This window comes from Scleropages formosus, chromosome 15 (assembly GCF_900964775.1).
Source record: "Scleropages formosus chromosome 15, fSclFor1.1, whole genome shotgun sequence".
Lineage (NCBI taxonomy): Eukaryota > Metazoa > Chordata > Actinopteri > Osteoglossiformes > Osteoglossidae > Scleropages > Scleropages formosus.
The window spans coordinates 3,921,332-3,946,069 of record NC_041820.1 but is presented as its reverse complement, the minus strand read 5'-3'; the positions used below and the strand labels follow the sequence as shown (position 1 = coordinate 3,946,069).

General features: G+C 50.3%; 1 protein-coding gene across 1 annotated transcript in view; it reads right to left on the bottom strand.

Annotated features, from left to right (window-relative positions):
* The window catches only part of mdga1 (MAM domain containing glycosylphosphatidylinositol anchor 1), a 119,524-nt gene that overhangs the window by 86,197 nt on the left and 8,589 nt on the right, over positions 1 to 24,738 (bottom strand). Inside the window, exon 3 of the mRNA XM_029258564.1 lies at positions 2,217 to 2,356. Coding sequence (XP_029114397.1) covers positions 2,217 to 2,356 — 140 coding nt within the window. The remainder of the gene's footprint in view (positions 1 to 2,216; positions 2,357 to 24,738) is intronic.

The window sequence follows — 24,738 nt, the reverse complement described above, 5'->3', positions numbered from 1 at the left end:
GCCACCGCTCCTGGAACCTCGGCCTGAGAAACGAGATGTCACTTTCCCGAACATATTCTCTCCCACGCACACGTGCACACATACATAGACACCAACTATATCTGCCCAATGCCACAGGAGGAGAAGGTCAGTTTTTCCCATAATGACACACCACAAATCCAACCACACACACACACACACACACACACACAAACCTGTTCTCAACTGACTGCACTTATCCGCATACCTTTGGCTACCAGAACAATGGAAGCTCGGCTGGTTCACATTTTCACACCCATTTTATGCATGTATTCATGAAGGATTAGAGGTGAGTATTATGCTGATGAGAAGGGGCAGGTGAGAGAGCTCTAAATTGCTCATGACCCTCAGGGGCAGCCAGCACTTCCTGCAGATCTTGAGCTACAGCCGGAGAGAGAGAACCCTAAGGGGATATATTCTCACCCCCCTGCCACCAACCCTCATCTGGGTCCCTGACCCAGCATGCACTGCAGCACTCCTCACCTTACCATCTCATTACAGTGATAGCTCATAACATTGTGACCAAATCACAGCCTTCCCTGGTCCTCACATCATCTCCATCAGCTCATCTTCCCCATGGTCTCCTCACCTCATCATCTCTCTATGTTCATCACCCCATCACCTCCATTATCTCATAACCTAATTAGCTCCATCATCTCGAAATTTTCATCACCTTATGACTGCATCACCCCATTCTGGAATGAATGCCTCTTGCTGACCTCTCACAGCCTCCTGACACTCAAGCATATTCACAGATGCACCCATGCGATGGGACACACAAGGAACACACAGAGTGCTCTATCAAAGACTCCAGGTGTGCACACACACACACACACACACACACACACACACACACACACACACACACTCCAGGCTTCAACAGAACAGTCCCCAGTAAAGTGAGTGCAGAGCTCAGAACTGTTAGTAAATGTAATATTTCACTCCTATTTTACATTCAGTAGATACAGCCATGTCGTCGTTATTCAGATTGAACATGAACACTAACCCAGAGAGTACAAATTGTTTCAGATTCCTGAACCTTAACATTTCCATGACTGAGCCGGGTCGGTGGCCGTTTCTCCATCTGAAACGCTGTCATGATAATCTTCCTAAATCAGATTTTATGCAGAGTTTTGCCCAAATCTCCGAGCTGCATCCTGGACCACAAATAAGACATAACGGTTGAAAGTGAACCAGAAGTTCAAGCCCCGACACGTGGCCCTGTGGGTCACATCTGGTAGTCGGGTTTGACACTCCGAGGACTATAGATTAAGGCAAACCAGAGTAAGAATCTATGACTTGGGATCAGATCTCGTTGTACCAGAAACAATATGAGACAACATTGTACGTACCAGGAATCCGAATTGTGACCACCTAGAGTCAGAAGATAGACCAATATAGATTTCATACATATGCCATGGTGGACCTGCTGAAATGGTGCTACTAAGGTGGCTCTCTTTCCCCCGCTGCCCCGCCAGCAGGATGTTTCCAGCCTGACAGACAACACTCAGCCACAGGCAGCCTTTAACAACTGTAAATAAAGATGTGATCAAAACACAATTAAGAGTCCTCAAGGGAAAAGGGCACTACACCTCTGATTGTGGCTGTTCCCCACAGCCAGGGGGGCCGTTTGTGTCCAGGATTCCTGCAGAGCTCGCGAAACTAATGTGATCTGGGCCATACAGTAGGACAAAGCGCAGCCAGCAGCTAGAGCTGCTTCACCTCAAATATTTCTCTGTTAACCCAAGCAGCGTAATCCAGTGCAGTTTGGCTCTGTCTGCCGTGCCCTTAGAACGGCTTACCGAAGTACCGGAGACATACAAATCTGCAGTGACGCTGTTCGGAAAAAATTACAATCCTGCCGAAGTAGCCATACGCAGTCTGATGCTCGCAGAAAGTCTTCGGCTTTCGTATTAAAAATTCCAGGCGCTCAGCTCTCCTGTTGTGAGCAGCAAAGAGTGTAAATAGCGAATCTGCTGAATGTAAGAGGTGTGAGAGCTTGAGTCATGGCACAGACGGGTAGGGAACCGATGCTAGGGCAACGGATCATCCCGGACGCTCAGCGATCTGTTTCAGCTGGTCACGGTCAGCAGGTGGTGGGTGGAGCATAATGTTGCGGGGCAGATGGCACTGGGATGGAATGCGAAGCAGCGAGATACCAAGGCGTTGGGTAAGGTGCGAAGAGGTGGGGTTCATACCTGTGGCCGGGGGTGACCCTTCACCAGACACTGCAGCACCAGGGTGTCCCCTTCCCGGATTGTGTAGATCCTCTCACTGATGTTGTCCTCCTTCACCACACAGGCTTGGCCGGAGTGCACAATCTGTGCGTTGGCAGGAGCTATAAACACACACAGACACACACACACACGTCCAAAGGCAGGTGAGAACAGGAGGTTGTGTAAAACAAACCCATTACAAGAGCCAAGTTGTTAGCGTGCATTATTTGTGAAACAGACTCTTTCATCCAGCATGATTCACACGGCGTACAATTTTGTGTTTACATTTTAATCTGTTTATGCCATTTATGGAAATTGTTGTAATTTTGGTTACATGAAAAAACAGTTCCCTTCACAGGGTTTTAACTCTCAAACACTCGGTCACGAGTTCAATTAGAGGCCCCTCAAGCGATGTATTCCGACATTGTTTAACAGAGCTTTTGACATCATCCATAACCATTTGTCATGGCTGAAAAAGAGTAGAGCAAGTTATGAAAAAAAGGCAAAAGATCCAACGGCGTTGAGACTATTCGCAGGCCAAACAGGTCCGTATGCCGACAGGTTGTGTTTGCACGCTAACACTTAAGAAAGAAGACAAGAATTCAGCAGAAACAGTTGTTGATCCCAACAGAAAGGTCCTTTGGAACACCACAACGTTTATGTGTGAATTAAAAAGACTTTCTTTGTCACAATAATTATGTTTCCGCTGATTAAAGATGGGAAAAAAAAACATTCCACTCCATCTGTGCCCCAGCGTGAGATGATTCCTCAGGAACAAGACAAACACACACACACACTCCCTCACATAAGCACACATTTAGAAACTGGCATTTTTAGCTTTATACGTATTGCCTTAAATTTCCTGGAGACTATAAAACTGCCAAGTTGGTGTGACTTTTAGATCCTAGGAGCTAAGTTAACTTTAACCTGCAGAAGACACACACACACCTTTCCAAAGTATGTCTTCGCACGGTGTAATCAAGGCTCAAGCACAACCTTCATTAGCATTCTGCGGGAGCCCATGTCAGACGTTCAGTGGACAGAGGTCAATAAAGAAGCGCGACACCGTGCCAACAGGAGTGTGTGAAATATCATTACGGTTCAGCTGCCGGGCCGAACCCCTCATTCAGGGTGACCTGTCATCGAGCTGTGCAGTTAAACAGGGCTTCCATTACACGGTCGTACGCCTACCGAGCCAACGAGGTTCCCTGGGCTGCAGGGACAAATGCCCGTCAAATTCCACTCTCAGGTCTCCTTCTTTGACTACAGGTTAGGGAACGCACATCTACGTGTAGCCTGAAACATGTAGAACTGTGAAGGAAACACACACACACACACACACACATTTTCAGAACCGCTTGTCCCATACGGGGTCACGGGAACCGGAGCCTACCCGGTAACACAGGGCGCAAGGCCAGAGGGGGAAGGGACACACCCAGGACGGGACGCCAGTCCGTCGCAAGGCATCCCAAGCGGGACTCAAACCGCAGACCCACGGAAGAGCAGGACCCGGTCCAACCCACTGCGCCACCGCGCCCCCTTGTGAAGGAAACACTCCTGTACTTATTACCTCAACCAGGTAGAATTTCTCATGTGTGAGATCCACCATTAGAAGGACTGTGATAAGGAAGTGAAGGAAAGAGAGGGACAGGAACGGTAATGGACAAACGCGGCATCAACGAGTAACCCGCAAAAAGATGATTCCGGAGCACGCGGCACGACAATGAGGTTACCCTTGATCCATGCAGAACCAACACGGCTCGAGACATTAGAGATCCAGAGACAGCCACAAGACTTGCTAATGGAGACAGCACACCCAACTGCTCCCTCATTCCACAGCACATAAATTACACACTCGTTAAGGCTCATTAGCACATCAGTGTGCTTCGGGGAGGCTCCCCTACGGCAGAGCTGATGAACGGGGCAGGACGACACCCCCCCCCGTATGCCTTGCCCCAGGTTTGGCACTGCCTGCTGGTTGGCACGCGAACAGATGGGTGGGCGCTGTGCTGATCACGTGACCCATGGAGGGTGGTGCAAAGGTGGGTCCGCAGGATCGCACAGGAGATTCTGGTAATTTAAAATCCGCTCGTGCTCATGGCCAGATCCTGAGGGGGAAGCGGAAGTCTGTCAAAGTACCGGTTCCCATGGCAATCTGCAACGTGCCACCTCCTCCGGACCACGTGAAGGCGTCCCGGCCGCAAGCGCTTTCTCCCAGGGGCGTGGCATTCGACTGGAGATGCACTCGGGCGATTGTTCCTCATATCCTATTCAGGCTGTTCATAATTCAGGATGCTGACGGGCCGTTCGGCTCGGTAATTATTCCCTTTGATCCCAAGCTCGCAGCGCCTGTCATCTGCCGGCTGGCCCTCATACTCGAAGACGAAGATTGGAAGGCGGTGCCACAGGAAAGTTGGAGGCAAGGCCACTGTGATGCTCAGGGACCCCAGACAGTCCGATCCAGGAGTTAGGATGTTGCGGGACTTCCAGCTGCGGCATTTGTGGGCAGGGGGCCGCAGAGGAGCCTGGAGGCGATAGCAACTCGTTTGTGGGGTGAGTAAATCATTTCTTTTCAGCTCGTTAGGACATCCACGCCGGTGTGCAGGGTCTCGACCTCCCTCGGGCCGGCTGCCGCTCTGCAGCTGACTAACACCTCGAGACGGATCACGGGGGAGAGAAGAGGGGAGCCGCAGGGAGACCAGAAGAGCGGAACGCAGGAGCCGGCACGCGGTCACAGGCTCCGGCTGCTCACAACCTGGGTCACAAGGAGTCTCAGCACCAGAAGGAAAATGGATCAGGGCCTGCGACCGGGTGACGGTGTTCTACCTGTTCTGGTCCGAGTCTCCCAGAACATTCTAAGTGTAAAGACTAAGGCTTTTACCGTAATGGAACAGCAGTCAACATAAACACTGTACTGCTGGCACAGTTCCCTCTCTTTTCATACATCCTCTGCCTGGTTACTAGTTCTCAGAGCATAAAGCAGATGTTTTAAGTGTAAAGCAGAATTTGAATAATTGAATATCACTGAAGAAGAAAAAACAAAATATGGTTGAGCGAACCCATCCATCTCACCCCCAGGGCAACTCAATCGTCCGGGTGTCATGGCAGGCAGGTCCTCCAGTCATTCAGACTTGCGCTTCTTCTCCTTCTTTACGGTCTTTTCCACAGAGGCTACCGCTCATTATAAATTACACATCTGGCGTCTCAGATTCACTGCTCCACCTACCCTACTTTCACACTCAAGTCTTGGCCCAGGTACGTCCAACTTTTCATACATGTCTCTTCTTCGAAATGGAGCACTTTTACAAGCTTCCCGAGAAGCTGGTGTTTATTCTCACATCCCCTCATCTATGTGTATGCATGTAGAGGGATGTGCTCTCAATGATTTACTCTTGAAGCTGCCTTTGCAACACTTACCATGAGTGTGAATCACCCCAAATGATCTCCACAGAAGAGAGAATTTATCCTTGCCTTGGTGGCAGTGTTCGATGGTTGACCCTCTCAGGCCAAAGTTGCCCGGTCACATGACTACCACACTTTCGTTTATCACAGCCACTCATGAACATCCTGATCAAGTGCTAGTAATCAGCATCGAGACGTAACATCAGCCTGGTAATTCCGACTCCAGTATTCTAACACAATAATTAATCAATTAATTGTTTTAAGGGACGTTTTTTTCACATTAGCAGCCATGCTGCACAACAGACGGTCGGCCAGCATGTGATTGGCAGAGTGTTGGATGTAAATCATGTCAGATGTCCGTGCGGATGAATATGCGCCCGAAAGATCGCCGTGTCAACTGACACAAATTGATTATGTGACCATTGTGGCAAGGGGAGGAAAAAGTAATCGCTCTCGCAGAATTAATGTGCCGGACAACGAATCCGTCATTGGAAATCGTCTTCATTCTCTCGGAGGTCTATGCCTCTTCCAGCCCTTGACAAATGTCCACAGGACAAGGGCGCCATACCTAGGGTTAGTCTGAAGGGAAGTCGGTCATCGCTGCCGCTGTCATACTGAGACAGAGGGAGCTGGAGGGAGGAAGCGATGGTGAGGTGGCCAATGACTGATTTCAATGAGAACAGCTTTAAAAAAACTAAAATCATGGTTGTTCTCCTCCAAAGGTTCCTAAAGCATCACCTGACACCTCGCCTCAGTCGAGGCAAAAAAATAAAACAATAATAGCTCAGATTAGCTCTTCCATCCTCCGAGCTGGGTCGGTCCACCCAGTGGCTCACTGTATGGAAAATCTGATTTCTTTCTGCTCTGGCATGCAGACAAGCTGCACAGATGAGGCACAACAAATACACCACCAGGGGTGATGTAATATTGATGTCGCCACACCAGCCATGGCTCCCGCTGGAGGAAGGACTGGGGACCCCGCGGTTCATGGCTTGCCCTTTACCAGTGCGTGATGTCGAGCCATTTTCAACCCTAGTGGGGTCCGTCCTCCAGCAGCCTCCTACCCCCCATCTCAAGAGCCAGATAACGGTATGCCCAGAGATGGGGCACGCATCTGACAAGGGTCTCATGAGAGACTGGAGCTGATGTCCTCTCCGTCTGGGTGGTCTGCAATCTGGCTCGGACCTGGAATCCTCAACCAAGCCCGGGTAGCGTACATGCGGAGAGGATTGCTGCTAGCCCCAGATACCCTGCACCGCTAAAATATACACTACAACACTGTGATTTATTACTATTTATTCATTTATGACATCTTTCTCCAAAGCGACTTACCATGTGAAACTGGTACACTAAACTCTAAGCTATTTACATTGATTTACGCATTGATACAGCTGGGTAAGTTTTACTGTATCAATTCAGAGCAAGTACCTTGACAAAGGAGACTACAGAAAGACTGCAGATTCAAACCTGGGATCATGGAATGCAAGGCAACGACTAAAACCGCTATGCCTCCTGCTCAGATACCTCTCACTCCCATGAAATACCCCCCACCAGCTAATGCCTTATATTATTGACTGCCCTGCCAGTGGGGATCATGATGTGACTCTGGGCAAAGCAACAGAACTCACCCTCACCGGACAGGGGCTTCCACCCACAGGATGAACAGAAAGCCAGATTTCCCCAATCAGCCCTGCAATCAGGGCAGGTCACGGTGCCGTGTTTTCGGCCTAATCCTTAACAGCAAATCCCCTCAAATTATTACAGTTCATCCATATGTCTAGTTCCCAAAATTCTTAGAATCCGTGTGTGCTGTGACAAAGAGCTCTATGAATTTTCTTACAGTAACGGGCACAAGAGATTGACTCCTTCTTCCGCTAAACAGAATTTTAGCGCAGCGACTATAACACTTGTTTACCACGATTTTAATGTCCAGACCCCCGTATCGTCTCCAAAACTGGGTGCCACCAGCCTGAGATGCTGTTCATCGGTCCCCTGTTTTCCCTCCATAAATGTTTAATAGTTTTACATGTGTAGCGGAACAACACTTTGGCGCTTAGATTCCCCGCCGTAACAGGAGAACGTTCTCGTAACCAGTGTGAAAACGGCACGCGCGCAGCTACAGCGGAGAGCACTGTCACCGTGATGCGGGAGCCGCACAGCTGTGTGCTGCTTCGTGACACTCAACACGCTGAGCATTCCGTCTGGTCGAAGGGCATTGTGGGAAAGATGGAACAGGGAGGCCTTGGAACCCATGGTGGAATTAAAGCACAGAGAAAGAGGATGAGAGGCGAAGGGGCGGACGCAGCAGGGAGGGAAGAGAAGAGGAAAGGGGGATGGCTGTGGCGCGAGTCTGCGGGGAGCAGCGCGACGGGATCGCGGCGGTAATCTGACAGACTGATCTCGCCCACACGTCCTTGTTCACCTGCACGCTCGCCCGGGTGCGACGGGGGGCGACCGTGTGGGACTGCACGCGAACGAGGCAGACGCCGCGGAAGCCGGCCACGTGCGACTGGATTACGGCGAATCTGTTCGAACAACACAGAAGCAGCACCCCGAGCCCCGGTCAAGGACAGCGTAACTCTGTGCGCGCATGTGAGTGTGAGTGTGTGTGTGTGCGTGTGCGTGTGCCGAGTCTGCTCGACTTCTGCCCCCTTGAACACTGAAATAGAAAACCAATAACCTGTGCAAATATCAACAGAGAATATCATCCAGATAAACATGTTTGTCACACAGCTCACGTTAGGACCGAGTGCTGAGACTCCGTCCGCCCCGCTGGGGGCCGTCGTCACACTGGCAGTGTGGGTCACGTGACCTGGAACAAACAAACATCTATTTTCTTACTCTAAATCACTGTAGCGACCGTTTTCGTCGATTTTATGGACATTATCAAACAGTACATGTCATAAAAAAACATTTTTTTTTACAACTTTCAAAACTTATAAAAGGAGCAGGTGTCAAAGTGGCGAGAGCATCGCAACCAGAAGGTTCCTGGTTCAAATCTCACATCCTGATCTACTACCCTTGATCAAGGTATTTACCCTGAACTGGCCAGTAGAAATTACCCAGCTCTATAAATGTGTAAATCACTGTTCTTCACCGTGCAAACCAAATAGTGTAAATCGGCTTGGGAAAGGTACATCAAGAAGAATGAAACAAATTTTAAAAAATTTACATAAATGAATGGCAGAAATAAATGAAAATAAAAGGAAAATTATAAAAATTACTTTGTGTCCTGTATGGTTTCTACAGCCACGTCTAGAGCTTTCCTGTGTGCGGTGGCGAGTTCCTGTGTGAAGGATGCTGGGAGGCCCCCCCCCATCGCCCGTCTGCACCACTATGGCAAGGCAACACAGTTAGCGTTGATGACCCAGGGGCCCTCGGGAATTAGTATGAAGGAGGCAGTTTTGCTGCTTCAAAGCCACAAGCGTCACCCTATCAGGGGACGACTGAAGGGCCAGAGGGTCACCGATTCGAAATCAAACAGTCGTCGCTGTGGTCAGCGTTCCCCGCGCCACGTGAGGGAAACGCTGCCATTATAGGATGGTTTGGTATTGGTGCGGCATTGAGCCGTGGGGTAAGAGCTCGGTGTGGGTCAGATGGGTTGAGGCAGGTAGAGGGTGACCTCGCTCATCACAAGCAGGCTCCCGCGTCACGGAACAGTAAAGGACCCGCAGACAAAGAGATAAAAACTCGGCGCAGCCTCAGATCTCGCCCTCAGACGGGTGCCGAGACGGGGAGCAGCAGAGGCGAGAGCAGGAGCGGGTGACTCCCTGGGATTCTCTTTGTCTGCGGCGTCAAAGCACCCCGTCGGATCTGAGCCTTGCCTCGGAGCGGGTCTCATCGGGGGGCACCGTCCGGTCCTCGGGAATTTCTGAGGAGTTATTGACGAAGGAGAAAACACGCAGGGAAGACGAAGGGGCGGACGGAATCGCCAAGGCAGGCGAACAGCGTTTCCCCACAGCTGCGTCCACATCGTTGTCGTGTTTGCTTTTGGGTTTGCCGCACGTGCAAGAAGGTCAACGCAGGGATCGCTCCCCTAGAGGCACGTAACACGATGTGCTGCCATTCCTCTGAAGTGCCACGTACTCGTCATCGTTGCGTGAGTGGACCGCGGCTGACCGGATATTGCAATGACCAGACTGACTGCTGCACGGCGATATTATTTCTGAATATATTTCCCGGAATCTTCAAAAAAAAGGGGAGAAAAGTGGTTGGTTAATTAGCAAAATAAAACAAAGTGCCCTGCCTCTCCCATCCTGCTTTGGACTTGCCCGTCAGGCCATGGTGCGAGGATCCCATCGTCACAATGTAAAGTTAACAAGGTTCTTAAGATGTGCTGGTAAACATAAGTGTGTGCGTGCGATAATGAGTGTGAGCCACAGAGGCTCTACCCCGCGAGATACCCTCCTGCACTGTGTCGGCTCGGGTTCGACTTGGAGGCGCCACTCCTTGGCAGAGAAGATGGGTAGCAGCAGATTTCCAGCATCCTTTCCATCATCTCCATTTTAGAGTACGGCAGAAGCACAGAGCACTGGCACCCACACCCCCAACCCAAATCCCGCCGTCGGGCAGCTGCACTGGGAGCGGGCCGCACCTGAACCCCGGGCCAGCGGAACTGGAGCGGAGAGCGAGCCGCACAGCAGGGACTCACCCGCTGCCACCCCCGAGCTCACCTTCACAGCTAGAGAAAAGCTGGAGACATCTGGTGCAACCAGAACAATGGGGGCGAGTGAGGGGAAACAGCTGGTCGCGGTAAAAATAGACAGCGAGCAGAAGCCCTGCGCTGGACCCATGCGTTAGTATGAGGGCAGCGTGCACTTGGATTCCCCTCAGGGCTGCGGTGGGGGTACATGGGGCAGCTGAGGTCGCGAGGTCATCCATTTGAGCCTGCTTGCATGACGCAAAGACCCCCTGAGGGTTTCTCGGTGATTTCAGGTTTTACCCCAAAACGGAGGCGTGATGAGCTGCACCACCAACACTGTGAACTTCTGCCAGGCTGATCTTCATTCTTCTCAGAAATTCATCCTCTTTTGAAAAGTAGTTGGAGGTGACTTAAAAAGTTAGTTGTATCCAGCAATGAGGGTGCAGGTGATGGGGGCAGGTTGAGGTTGTTGGGAAGGTGAAATGCTACCCTTCATCTCAAGACTCCATCAAGCAAGCGGTCCACACTAGTCCGGGCACACTCGTCTAAATCATTTAGAATTTTTTTTTTTTTTTTTAATGAAAATCGTAATAACATTTTACTAATTGATATATAATATAAAAGCAATATTAATGACACATTTAATTTATTAAAGCTCTTTTCAATATTTATGATGCATTAATAAAATAATAGAAGGTGCCATAAGAGTTCAGAACATCAGGAGAACATCATAAGAGAAGGAGCAATGGAGGGACTTTCCTGTCCATCCGTCAGAGTCCCACCTCGGCAAATCAGACCAGTCGCTCCATCATACTGCTTGCCCTCCGCTCCCCACCCCACGTCCTGGAGTAAATGAAATCGGTGTCTGTTTCTCAACGGGAATTTGGCTCGATTATTCGGACACCTTCGATACACGTCGGGGTATGGGAGGAGTGTGTCAACGAGGGCCGTGAAAGTTGTGCCAAAGAAGAGGTACAACTTACAGATCAGGAGGGTTACTATGGGTGACTGCAAGTCTCTACACGTCTCGACTTCTGTCTCTTTCTCTCTCTGACACAAACACACACACGTTGCAGCTGTGAGACACAGCTGGTTGTCAGTCAGAGTAGAACTGGTGCTAATAGAAAATGTGGTACAAGTTCAATTAAGGAGCGAACAGCAGGCCGTCCTCAGCGCAACCGTGCAAACGCACGTGTTCACGCACACCTGCTTGCATATTTATTTAGCTGATGCTTTTCTCAAAAGCAACTTTCAGTGCTAAGCTACTTAGAATCATTCACCAATTTATACAGCTGGGTAATTTTTACCGTATCTGTTGAGGTAAGTATCTTGATCAAGGGTACTAGAGAAGGAAGTGAGATTTGAATGTGGGTCCTCCAAGTGCGTGGCAACAGCTCAAAACACGCTATTTACTGCCCCCTGCTTACGAAAGGCTCATGAGAATTGTTCCAGTTTTATACCAAAACCAGAAGTCGGAAATCAAAGAGGTTGGCAGCTCGGGTCTCCCAGTGCATTCTGGGAGATGGTGGAAAGGGAGGCCCTGAAACAACACCCAATCTGTGAGGACTAATCTGTCAGCTCTGCCCTAGATGGAGACTCGCGACAGAGGCCTTGATTAATTAACTGGGAAACAACAAAAGAGGAAAGAGAAGCCAAAAGAAAAGGAGAAGAAAATTTGCCCCTTTCCCATGATGCCTAGGTTCCCGTCAGCCCCCCCATCGTACCCCGAGAGCCGGGACGCGGACTAGATTGCGACAAGGACTCATCTCCGTCCCTGCCGCGCGTGCCGCCACCAGAGCTCTCACAATAACACACTCTGGAGCGCGTTTGCGACGAGTGCATATTAACAAGCAATAAAATACACGGGTCAGAGCCCAATTCCCGGCAATTACCGGCAGGAAAATAAAGCCGCGAGTGTGAATACATTACGGCAATAAAGGGAGCGAAGGAGCGCTGGAGCACCGGGGACTCGCTGCCGCGTTGGGATTCGGCACCTCTGCAGCTGCAGCACCGTGCCATAACAACACGCGGCAGGGAACCCGTCATGGAGCCCTAGAAAATCAACAAGGCTGGTGATTAGATCACAGCCGTGACAAAGCCAGGGACACCCCAACACGCACACTGAAACACTCCATCCCACAGTGAGCGGCGATCAAGGAACTGGAACACAGCGGTTGCCAGTGACACCGAGCGCGGGCGGAACCGCTCGGCCCGCTGACGCCCATCACCGATCCCGAATTCTCCTGGACTTGGCCGCTCTACCGGCGATCGCCGCCAACGCCAAGAGGAACTGCGTCCCGGGCAGCCCACGTGGGGACGGGGCTGTTATTTTTAATTTTGCGATAATCTTCTAAAAAGCCAGTAAACAGATGCACCGTCAAGCTGGTCATTTCGCCTGCGTGGATTTGGACTGAGTTTAGTGCCGTACAGCCAGAGCCGCCAACACTTCACCGGCCCAGAAATATTATAATTAACATTCAACCGACCAGGTTTCCCATCTACTGCCCTTAAAAATCACACAATGACATCATGTGCATCGCAGCGGCATTTGTGCCGATACACACGGTAGCGGTTACAACTTTTCGGAGGGCAGATGAAGAACAAGAAGCACTTCTGGCTTCCGTAGCGATACTCCTCTGCTCTTTGTCTTCCCCAAACTCAAGTTGCCACAGCAACAGGCATCCAGAAATACGAGGGCCGACGTGGCAGCTCGGAATCCTGGCGTCCCACTGGGATCGCGCCGCAACCGAGTCGGCATCCTGCATCTCTCCCCGTGGACCCTGTCCCGCTGCTGCTCCTGATACGAGGTTGTCGGCGGGGGTGCGGGTGTGTGAGGCGGATCGGGGGCGTTGGGGGGGGGGGGGGGGGGGTCGTCACTCCCCTTTCCACTCTGCTGATGCCGGTACTAGCAATGCAAAAGACCGAGGGGTCGGGACAGGTGGGGTTAAAGAGTGGAGTGGGGACCATGGCAAGGAGTAAAGGGGTGGGTTGTAAGGAGTCAGGGTGGGGGGGCCACAGATCTTCCGGAGATGCATTGTGGACCCATCAGTCTTTATACGGCATGCTGGCTTTCCTTGTTACGAACGGTCGAATTTTGGTTTATTTAGCAAGAATTTTGGTAAACAAACCAGTTGCTCATTCATTTCTTTATTTATTTGGTTATTTATTTATTCATTAATTTTTTGTCAACAATGAATCAATCAGCAATTGGCAGTGAACAGGATTTTATGGCGACAAAATATTTTTATTTCAATTTGCATTTTCTCACTTTGAACCGTAACAGAGATCAAAGGAAATATACTGACATAAAGTCTGTAAAATGTATTTTAATTTATTGCCGCTGTATGTGAGATTTTACAAGAACTATCCAGTGAATGAATTGAAGGACGCCTGTATCATTAAGTTTTTATTTATTGTGGCTTACTAGTAAAAGTATAAGTAGGATACCTGCTAGTGTATCGCTTGGAGCTGCTGCCTTTGCTCCCAAAGTTTTCAGGTTTGAATCCCACATCCAGCTGTAGTACCCTTGAGCAGGGTACTTACCCTAAATTGCTGCAGCAAAATTACCCAGTTGTATAAAGGGATAAATAATTGTAAGCTGCTTTGGATAAAAGTGTCAGCTTAATGTGATGTAACTGTGTCTTTGAAGTTACGAACAAAATGAGTTACCAACAGACTTCCAGTAGCGACTGTGTTCAAGAGGTGAGGAGGCAGCGCAATGATCGGGAACAAAGTGTGAATGCTTCATTAACCTCAACAACAGTGCAAAGCTCTGTCTTCTCAGGCTGTTTGGCCTGAAGTTGGACAGTTTGTTGTTCTCTGGGATCCTCTCCGGCCTAATAGCAAACGCAGCTCTTTGCCAGAGCTCACACAGTGGGGATCGCGAACCGTCACGCCCCGGGGCAAAACCCAGAGCCGGCTCCACCGCCCTCATCCGAAGCACGGCGAACCCCCCCTGCTTTTCTGCGTCGGCGGTTCTGCGGTGTCCGGCAGCGAGCGGACCCCCCCCGGGCAGCGCGGGCCCATGTGATGAACCATACGGTCATCTCCACCGCAGGCAGCGCAGAGCGGAGCGCCGACATCGTTCATCGCTCCGCAAACCCTCACGACTCCATACGAGCAGCGCAAACATCATTTTCCTAAAGAGACTTGTTACTGCGTGTCATATGCGGCTTACGCCGAGGAGCTAAAAAGAACGACCGCAAAGCCTTTCCCAACGAGCGGCTGGGCAATAACCGCTCATCTTCTGCAGCGCGGCCTCAAAGTTATCTTCCCCTCTGAAAAATATGTGTGCAGCACCGGGCAGCAAGCTGATTGGAAAAAGGCGGCGCGCTAAATCTAATTTGGCGTGATCGATCGACACGCACAATTCCAATGCACCCCGGTGTAAATTCCAGGTCCGGCATGGGTTTAATAGCAGGGAGGAAGCGGCACCTTTCACACGCTCACGCGGACACGCGCGCAAGTCGGGGGAAGGGGAGGGAAGCGGTACGTGTGACGGAGGGGGCGAACCAACGACCTTTAAACAATCACCGTTCGGATGAGGGAGGGGGGCATCCGTACACCGCGTACGGGGGATCGGTGGAGCGCCCTGCCCTGTCTGTCACCGACTCAAATGCCACCCAGCCTGTCGCATATTTCTACAATATTAATTACACAAGAACAGGGCCTGAATAATTAAATATCCCCATTTAACTACCGTGAATTATTTAGCGGCGGCATGGGCTTGTGTACATAACGTGATCGATAAGTACAGAGTTTAGCTAATGAAAGAGTAAAGAGTCCTTGAAGGTGACTGCCTGTAAATGTTAGTGTGTGCACATGCACTTGTGTATCATTATGAACCGTTATTTATCTCACGTCTCTGGTTTGTGCACTAAGCTACTAGCGATGATTTACTCCTTTATACAGGGGGGTAATTTTTACCGTAGCACGTCAAGGCGAGTACCTTAATTACGGGCACTACAGCAGGAGGTGGGATTCAAACCCAGGATCTTCCAATTGCGGGACCTCTTTTCGGAAGTTTCGAACATGCTTTTCTACGACATACTGCCTGTTATTTGAAAATCCAGAATATCTGCTGCACATTGAAACCCAAACCCTTTAGGGGGGGATACATACATGCATTCATCTGATGCTTTTCTCAAAAGCGACTTACACTCACAATTATTTACCCCTTTATACAGCTGGGCAATTTTACTGGAGTAATTTAGGGTAAGTACCTTGCTCAAAGCTAGTACACCTGGAGGTGGGAATGGAACCCGTGACTTTTGCGTCCAAATGTAGCAGCCCTAACCACTGCTCTACCGGGGGGCAGCTTTAGTTAATGTGCCGCACAGATTTTTGCGTCTGAGCGTGGGAATAAACTGTATACATACTGCATGTGTCTGTGCATGTATGTGAGTGTGTGTACGAGCGTGTGTACGAGCGTGTGTTGCTCTGCGCAGCCAGTTCGTCTCCCGAAAGGCCCTGCTGCTTTGTCTCGGCCACGGCGCGTGCACAAAGCGAAAACGGCGCTGCCCTGCTTGCACATTCCCGGCGCATTGTGATGACAGCTGAAGTCGAGAACACCCAGGATTGAATCCTCTACAGTTGACTAAGAGCTTTAATGCGACGTATAATTGTTTACAGTTACTTTAATTGCAAATCTGCCGAATGCATTCGCCTGCTGGAGCGTGTCGGCTCTTCGGCCGCGACTCCGACGGCATCCGCGGTGAATTCAGAGCGCTTCCAAATCAGTCATTATATCAGTCAAATATTACTTAGCGTACTGCGTTTTTTTTTTTTTTTTTTTTTTTTTTTTTACCAGTAAACTGACGCAAAGGGCTTTAAAGTACCTTTTTGAAAAGAAACGACAAAACCGAAAAACCTAAACTACCGGAATGAGGGGGAAAGGAAACTTTCACACGAACACAATGCTGGAGCATTTTGTTGCTTCGCTGAGTCTTTCATCAAAAGCAATTTACAGTATCTGATCCACTTACACAGTTGGGTGTTTTCACTAGAGCAATTTAGCTAAAGTACCTTGTTTAAAGGTACTGTCGCAGCAGGAGGGCACAAGACTTGATCGAACAAACTTCTGTTTACTAGCTGTTATCCTTAACCGCTGCAGTGCAAACTGCCATAGATATGAAAATCAGTTTTAAGCTGCAACGTAAAAGGACTCTATCCATTCTCTCGCCACATGTTGTTGCCATGTGTTAAGAAAAAACGTACTGTTAAATTTGCATAAAAATTAAGTATACTGTGAGTTGTGTCTGTATTGTCATGGACTGGCATCTTCCCCTTCCTTGCAATCTGGGCTGCCGGTGTTGCGGGTGCGTGTGCCAAGACATGTCTACACAGACTGACATTCTTATGGCGTGTAAAGGCTTTTTAATCACCCCCCCCCCCCCCCCACCACCCCCACAAGCCACGGCGCTCCTCTCCAAAGCACGAGTGCGACAGCAAGAATACCGGCAGGGAAACGGCAAAGGAGGAAATTAATCAGCCTTCTTCTTCCCCCGGGAATCGATGGAAGCAAAGTTAAAAGACTTAATTCATAAATAAATCAAATAATAAATAATAGTGTTTGTGTGTTCATGGCGGGGGCAGCGGTGAGTGTTAGAGGGAAACTAGATTTACGGCTGATGAACAGACCACAGGAGGTGATAAATATGTATTACTGCTGAAAAAATAACACTGAGGTGGAGAAAAATGCCTGGTTTCAACAGCTGAGCGAGAGTCAGAGAACAAGAGAGAAGAAGTGGATTCTCACACCCGATCACCCAAACCCAGTAGGAATACTAGACTCTCACACCTGGTCACCCAAACCCAATGGGATCACTGGATTCTCACACTCGATCACCTAAACCCAACGGCATCACTAGGCTGTCACACCTGGTCACCTAAACCCAATGGGATCACTGGAATCTCATACTCGATCACCCAAACCCAGTGGGTCACTGGATTTCACACCCAGTCACCCAAACCCAGTAGGAACACTAGACTCTTACATCCTGTTCACCCAAACCCAATGGGATCACTGGACTCTCACACATTACCTAAACCCAGTGGGTCACTGGAATCTCAAACCTGGTCACCTAAACCCAGCAGGATCACTAGACTCTCACATCCTGGTCACCTAAACCCAATGGCACCACTAGACTGTTACACCTGGTCACCCAAACCCAATGGGATCACAATACTCTCAGACTTGATCACCTAAACCCAGTGGGTCACTGGAATCTCACACCTCGTCACCTAAACCCAGCCGGATCGCTGGACTCTCACGTCCTAGTCACCCAAACCCAATGGGATCACTGGACTCTCACACCTGGTCACCTAAACCCAGTGGATCACTGGAATCTCACACCTGGTCACCCAAACCCAATGGGATCACTGGACTCTCACACCTGGTCACCTAAACCCAGTGGATCACTGGAATCTCACACCTGGTCACCCAAACCCAATGGGATCACTGGACTCTCACACCTGGTCACCTAAACCCAGTGGATCACTGGAATCTCACACCTGGTCACCCAAACCCAATGGGATCACTGGACTCTCATACCCGGTCACCCGATGTGTGTTAACTCTCAGAACTCGCACTTCCAAAAACCCACCGCTTTGCTCGGGTGCCAAAGCTCCTCCCTGAAGCGACACCCTCAGCCCCTCGCTTCCCCCCTCAAGCCCCTCAGATTAAAGCCACATTGTCTCCTAATGCGTCACACCAATTTCATGCCGATTTGTTTATGAGCTTCAACACAACAAGCCAGCTGTTCCCTTTGAACTGCACGGCTATAATGTGTGCGCACACGACTTGAATTATTCCCCTTCATAGCCATAATCATGTTTTATACCTGCATGACGGTGGTCTATTATACTCTCATATGTCTGTCTGAATAAGAACGGGCACAAACACACACGTGCTCGGACACTTCCAGCACTGTGGGGAGACAGCTGGCACAAGGTCCCCTCCACCCCCAGGAGATACTAACGGAAAGGTGGCAGATCTGCAGAAGTGTTACAAGGGGAGAAGAATGGACGAACAAACATGTCCCATTAGACATGTCCAACATGTAAGGATTGTGGAATTTCTGCGCTGCTGCCGGGACCAACAGAATGGGGACACACTGCACTGGGACCGTAGGACTGACAGGACGGGGGCACGTCACACCGGGACAGCGGGGGGGGACACCACACTGGGACAGTCACTGGGTTCAGTCACACAGGGGAGCAGATTGTCTCTCAGTCTCTCACTCTGTCTCAATGTATCACCCCCCACTCTCTCTCTCTCTCTCTCGCTCGCTCGCTCACTCTCATTCCACATTTTCTCACTCCGTTTAGCACATGCAAACGCAGGAGGGAAGGAGAGAAGGAGCCTCTCTCTCTGCATATTTATACTCTCCCTCATGCATCTGTATCACACACTATCCACACACATACGCCCAGCTGAAAAACAAAAACGAAACACTTGTACGCGCTCACACACACACACACACAAACACACGTAAACGCACAAACCCGCTTGCCGAAAAGCCGCAAGTGAGCCAACGATCAAAAAAACAAACAAATTTAAAAAAAAAAGACTACAGCCCAATTTCCTCAATTTCCAACAGCGGCTCCAATAAAAAGAGAGAAAAATGTAAAAACGTCGTCGTTTCAAGTTCAAATGAGGATTCAGCTGTTTAATGGTGAATTTGGTCCTTTTCCAGCAAAGTTCCGCTGCGAGTCCTTCGCTTGGCACCGTCGAACGCTCCATTCATGCACCTGAGCGCAGTCTTGTTAACACCGCCACCCTCAGGAGAGACGGCCAAGCGGCACTCCTGTCCCCTCCCACACCTCCGCCAGTGTCCTTGGCCTCGCATCCCCACCCGTCCCCCCCACGATTCCTCCATTGTTTCCCCGCCGCGTCCACATCCCTATCTCCGCCCACATTTCCGCTCATATCCTCAGCCTCCTTTCCACCCACATCCTCACCTGTGTCCCCACCCCCCATGTCCCCACCCTCATCTCCACCCATATCTCCGCCCGCTCCGGGAGGACCCGTCACCCGCGCAAGTGCAGGTCTTCACAGCTAAGCAGCAGCCCTTCTGCGTGGGCATCGCCCCCGGGCGCGAGCCCCACCGCCATCTGCCGCAAACAGCATATCGACTTGAAAAAGCCAATCGGCTGGCGCGCGGCCCTGGAACGGCCTTATTAGTCCCCCAACGCGGCTGGATGCACGCGGAGCGGAGACAAAGGAAGACATTTTGGCCTTCCTCGCTCCTGTTTTCTCAGAGAAAAGCGGCGGGAGGAATGTGACATAAATACTTCTCCGGGTGAGAAATCAAGGGGAAAAAAATATCGCAGCCGCTGCCAAGTTAATCTGCACTGGAACTGTGATTTTTTTTCCTTTTTTTTTTTACTCCAGTAAAAGAAGCCAAGGAGAGCGGGAGCGATCGCTGCCACGGCTAATTATAAAACGAAATAGTTCTTTATCAGATGCAAAGTGCCCTGTTAAAAAATGAAAGTCGTCTGAAATGAGTTCGGCCCCGGCGGACCGGAGCCGTGCCGGTTATCGGGGCAGCGTGAGAGCGCAGGGTCCGGGCGCGAGGCAGGTTCTCCCCTCTCTCCCCCCCCCCCCCCCCCCGGGCCCCGCATCAAACCCCGTCCCTCAGCCAAAGAACAAGAGTGTGGACTACGTGATATGAGAACAGCAAGGGGTGACTGCATACACGCATGTGCATGTGTACACACACACACACACACACACACACACACACACACACGCACCTTGCCATCTCTACCATCCTTAATGACCCCCGCTGGCTGCTCTTTTCCGTGCTTTTAAAAGAAGCAGGAAATTGCAAGAAATATTCTCTCTGAGCTGAGGACGCTCCACTTCTCCGGTGCCAACACACACACACACACACACACACACAGCAGAGAGGCCTGGTCAAGGAGCAAAGGCACGCAAGGCACCACCCTGAGGGAACAGAACTGTTGGCTTCTGGGTAAGCTGCACTGAAGTAAATGTGTGTTCAAAAGCAAACATATATTTGTGTGTGTGTGTGTGTGTGTGTGTGTATTTGTTTGTTTCATCTTTTTTTAAGATTCAACTGCTCACGTCACCACACAATTTATTTCGCCAGCAGTCATTTTGGGAGCTGAGGTTATTGAGCTGGTACCGGGTGGGTACCGAGGAGGGTCATTTTAACAGCTAGAAGGTCCGCTCCTTTCAAGAGCCTCTCCCAGGGGCCGAACGCACGGTCCGATAGGCATTACCCACAATCCACTGCTCCGTATCTCACCAGAGGCACAACGTAGGCAATCAGCTCAAGCGGCGGAGCGCTTGCTTCACGGGCAAGAGGTAGTGGGATCGATACTCTCGATGCCTGAGTCCGAGGTGGCGTAGTGGTCAGACGCGTTGCCCACGACTCGGGTTTGAATCCCTGTTCCGGCTGTTGCGCACTTAACGATGGTACTTATCCTGGACAGGTACGCTAAAATAATCACGCTGTATAACCGGGTAAATCGTTGCAAGTTGCTTCGGAGAAAGATGTCGGCTAAATGAATAAATAATAATCACAATAAATAATAATGTCACCACCGAAGCGCATAATTTTCGTCATCCAGCGCAGTCCCTTCCCTCGCGCTGTTCGACACCGATTTGTTGAGCGTGCTCGCCCAAGGCCGCCACGTGCGTCCCGATCCCGGCCCGACTGAGTTCCAGTCCCGTAAAGAGAAGATTAACACGCTGTGTTGGACGACAGCTCCATCAGCGAGCTCTGCTTTGTGCCGCGCTGGCAAACGGTCCCACCAAACACAGGTGCGGGGCGTTCCCTCGCCGCGAGTGGAACTCATCTGCGCACGCCGGTCTGAGAAACAGACAACAATATTCAATCAATGAAGGGCGCGGCGTTGATTAATAACTCGGGGCGGGGGGGACAAGTACTCGCGTCTCCAAGATCGAGACGGAGAACAAAGCAAACCTCCGCTGGCAGCTAAGTGCCGAACACCTGTGTGTTTACCGCGAGCGGGGAACGCACACACACTCGACCGTGATGAGAGGATCGGAGCCTCAATCAGAGTGATTAGGACCATTCAAACATCTGCGACCGTGTTGTAAACTTTCCGAAGAAGTTTCTCCGAGGTCGGGGTCCAGGATAAGAGAATAATGCCCAGTGAGAGGTCGTGTGGCGGAGAGCAGCGTTATAAAACAGCAGAAGAGCGACAGAACCAGGTGCTACCGGATGAACTCGGCGGTACGACTTGGGTTTGATTTACAGCTTGTCGGCTGTGGAGGCACCGGGAATGCGGAGCTTCCCTGCCCCGCGAGCGCAACCCGGTCCCAAAGTGGGTCTTCTGGAGGTACCAGCGTTAACACCCGATTTATGACAAGGAGACGGCAGGTTGCTGCTTCGTTCCCTGCAGCCCGAACACGGTGAGCGCTGGATGCGTGTCGGAGCGCGCGTGTGCGTGAAGGTATTCGTGAAGACCTGGCGGTTTCAATCCCACTGTTTGGTCGCAATGTGATGTGAGCAGTCGATTGTTTATGAAAAATCGTAGAGATTGTCTGCTCGCAACGCTTGCTCAGCGATGAAAGTCACATGATGACTGCACCCAGATTCTAGGAGGAAACCCCGGGACTAGACGGGAAAGACGGTGCACGTATGACATCGCTGTACCGACTGTAGTGTAGCATCCAGCGCGCAGCAAATGATGGAAAAAGCCTAAAAGACAAAAAAGAATTTCTACAGCGTGGGCTCACATTCCACTCGCTACAGCTATGCTCCTCCACCTCCACCTGCTTCATGATCTCACACACAAAAGGTCCAAAATCAAAAGCGCTAAACCTTTCGGTTCTGTCCCCGACGTGGTAGAATGACCGTCCCTCTCACTCAAAAATGCTGAGTCCCTCTCTACGTTTAAGAAAGGTCTCAAAACTTACCTCTTCCAGACTCATTTCTCCCCTGACCTCTAAATTGCTCAATGACACGTGACTTTGAGATGATGGCATCCCAGTATAACCAGCGGTAAGTCAGGGTTCCACTGGAATGACAACGCTTTGCAGACTATGCTCTCCTAACGGTGTGTTTTGGACTGGAGAAGGATCACCTCACCCCCATTCAGATGCATCAGCCCAGCAAGGCCTGACGTTCGGTTCTGAGGACTTCTTATAGGCACGTTCCACAAATCCCCCGCAGCTATAAGAGGTCATGGGGTCCCATGAGCAGCAGTGCTTCTCGTTTCTCAACTTTCTCACGAGTTCCGCCAGCAGTGCCAGCTGAACGAGGAGCCAAACTGAGTTGTATCTTGAAATAAGATGTCAATCCAGGCGACTGCAAAGCTGTGACTTTCCAGCAAGTGTGCATGGGTGTGTGTGTGTGTGTGTGTGTGTGTGTGTGTGTGTGTGTGTGTGTGTGTGTGTGTGCAAACACCCCACTGTGATAAATTCAAAGACCCCTACGCTGGGTGAATGTGTCTTACTTGGGTTCTCGCTCCCCATCACACCTCAGACCCTCATGCCGGGGTTCCAAGATGTCATATCTGGTCGGGTCACACTTCTGTGTTCTCCTCCTGCTCTCTGCCTTCAGCTATCACACGTGCAGGCTCCATGCTTTGAAGCGGCCGGGGTGTTCTGCCCGCAGCAATCTAATGTGCGTATGCCCTCCCCCCACCCCCACACCTCCAAAACACCCCCCTTTACCATCCCCCCCAACCCCACCTTGGCGCCCCAGTTCTGCAGTGGAGTGACAGGGGGGTATCAATTATTCAGGCACCTTCAGAACAGGTTGTGTTTACACTGCAGAGCTGCTGGGAGAGAGAGAGAGAGAGAGAGAGAGAGGGAGGGAAGGAAGGGACAACGCAGTGAGATGAGAGCGGGAAAGATGACACGGGGAACGGCAGACAGAGACGGAACAAGCGGGAGAAAGAGACACAGACAAGGAGAAGAATAAGGAGACAGCCCTCTTCTCATCTCCGACGCAAACCAAAGAGTGCCACGTCATTGGGGGGGCGGGGCGAGGAAAGGCCACACTTCTCTGCTGACGGTCAGCCAGGTGCAGCCGTCCGCATAGAGGGCCTCCCTACGACAGCCTGCCTCCTCAGCACGTCCCATAGGCTCCGCCCTGCATGACTGACACCTGACAAACTTCCTTATTAGGCCCACAAGCTGTTGGATCTGGTAGAGGATCATGGGAAATTGGACCCGGAAAAGTTGAAAGTTGTTATAGGGGTGTGGGGGTGGATGGGTTTGATCAAAGCAAGTCACCAAACCCGACTAAGTCACATAGGCTCCTTCCATCCTCCCCCTCCGCCATCTACTCATCATCTTCCGCAGGGACCTGCGCTTTTACCTCTGCACATGTAGGTGGTGATGAGAGAGGTGGTAACTAACCAAAGAATGCAAGCGAAGGCGAATGACTAACTTTGCTTCATAAAGTTCTGGTTCCAGGGAGTGAGAGCCCACCCAGACACACACACTCCGTCAGCACTATGCAGGTCAACTATAACAACAAAAATGGCATTAATAAAGAAACAGCTGACTTTCCCTCTCTGTTACAGACATCAGGTCACTGGTGGTTTAAGGCTGAATTTCAGTGTTCTGGGAACACAACAAAAATTGCTGTTGGGGAAAAGTTGTCGATGGCAACAATTCTGATGGTAATGGATCAAAATAAGTCCAGACCAAAAGCAGTCAAGGTTAAGCTTACAACAGCTGTACGGTGAAACTCTACTAACCTGAAGCAACACAAGTAAATACTAAGATAAGTCTGCGCCAATCAACCCAACACCAACCAACACAATTCAATATCAACCGATACCAACACAGTCCAACAGCATCCAAGAAAAACCAACAATAACACAATCCAACACCAACCAACACAATCCAACATAAACCAACACAACCCAGCACCAACTAACAACCAACACAACCCAACACAATCCAATATCAACTAACACAACACAGTCCAACAGCATCCAAGAAAAACCAACAATAACACAATCCAACACCAACCAACACAAACCAACACGATCCAACACCAACCAACACAACCCAACACCAACCAACACAATCCAATATCAACCGACACCAACACAGTCCAACAGGATCCAAGAAAAACCAACAATACAATCCAACACCAACCAACACAATCCAACACCAACCAACACCAACCAACACAACCCAACACCAACCAACACAGTCCAACAGCATCCAAGAAAAAACAACAATAACACAATCCAACACCAACCAATGCAATCCAGCACAAACCAACACAATCCAACATCAAACAACGCAATCCAGCACAAACCAACACAATCCAACATCAACCAACACAACCCAACACCAACTGGTATTGGTATTTGGACTGGAGCTGAAAGTAGCACTGGGACAAGTCCCGCAACTTGGATTAGAAGGGGCATCTAACTCTACCAAGTGAGTCTGTTTTTTTTTTTTCAGTCCTGCAGTTGTCACAGCCTGGCAGGCTTTGG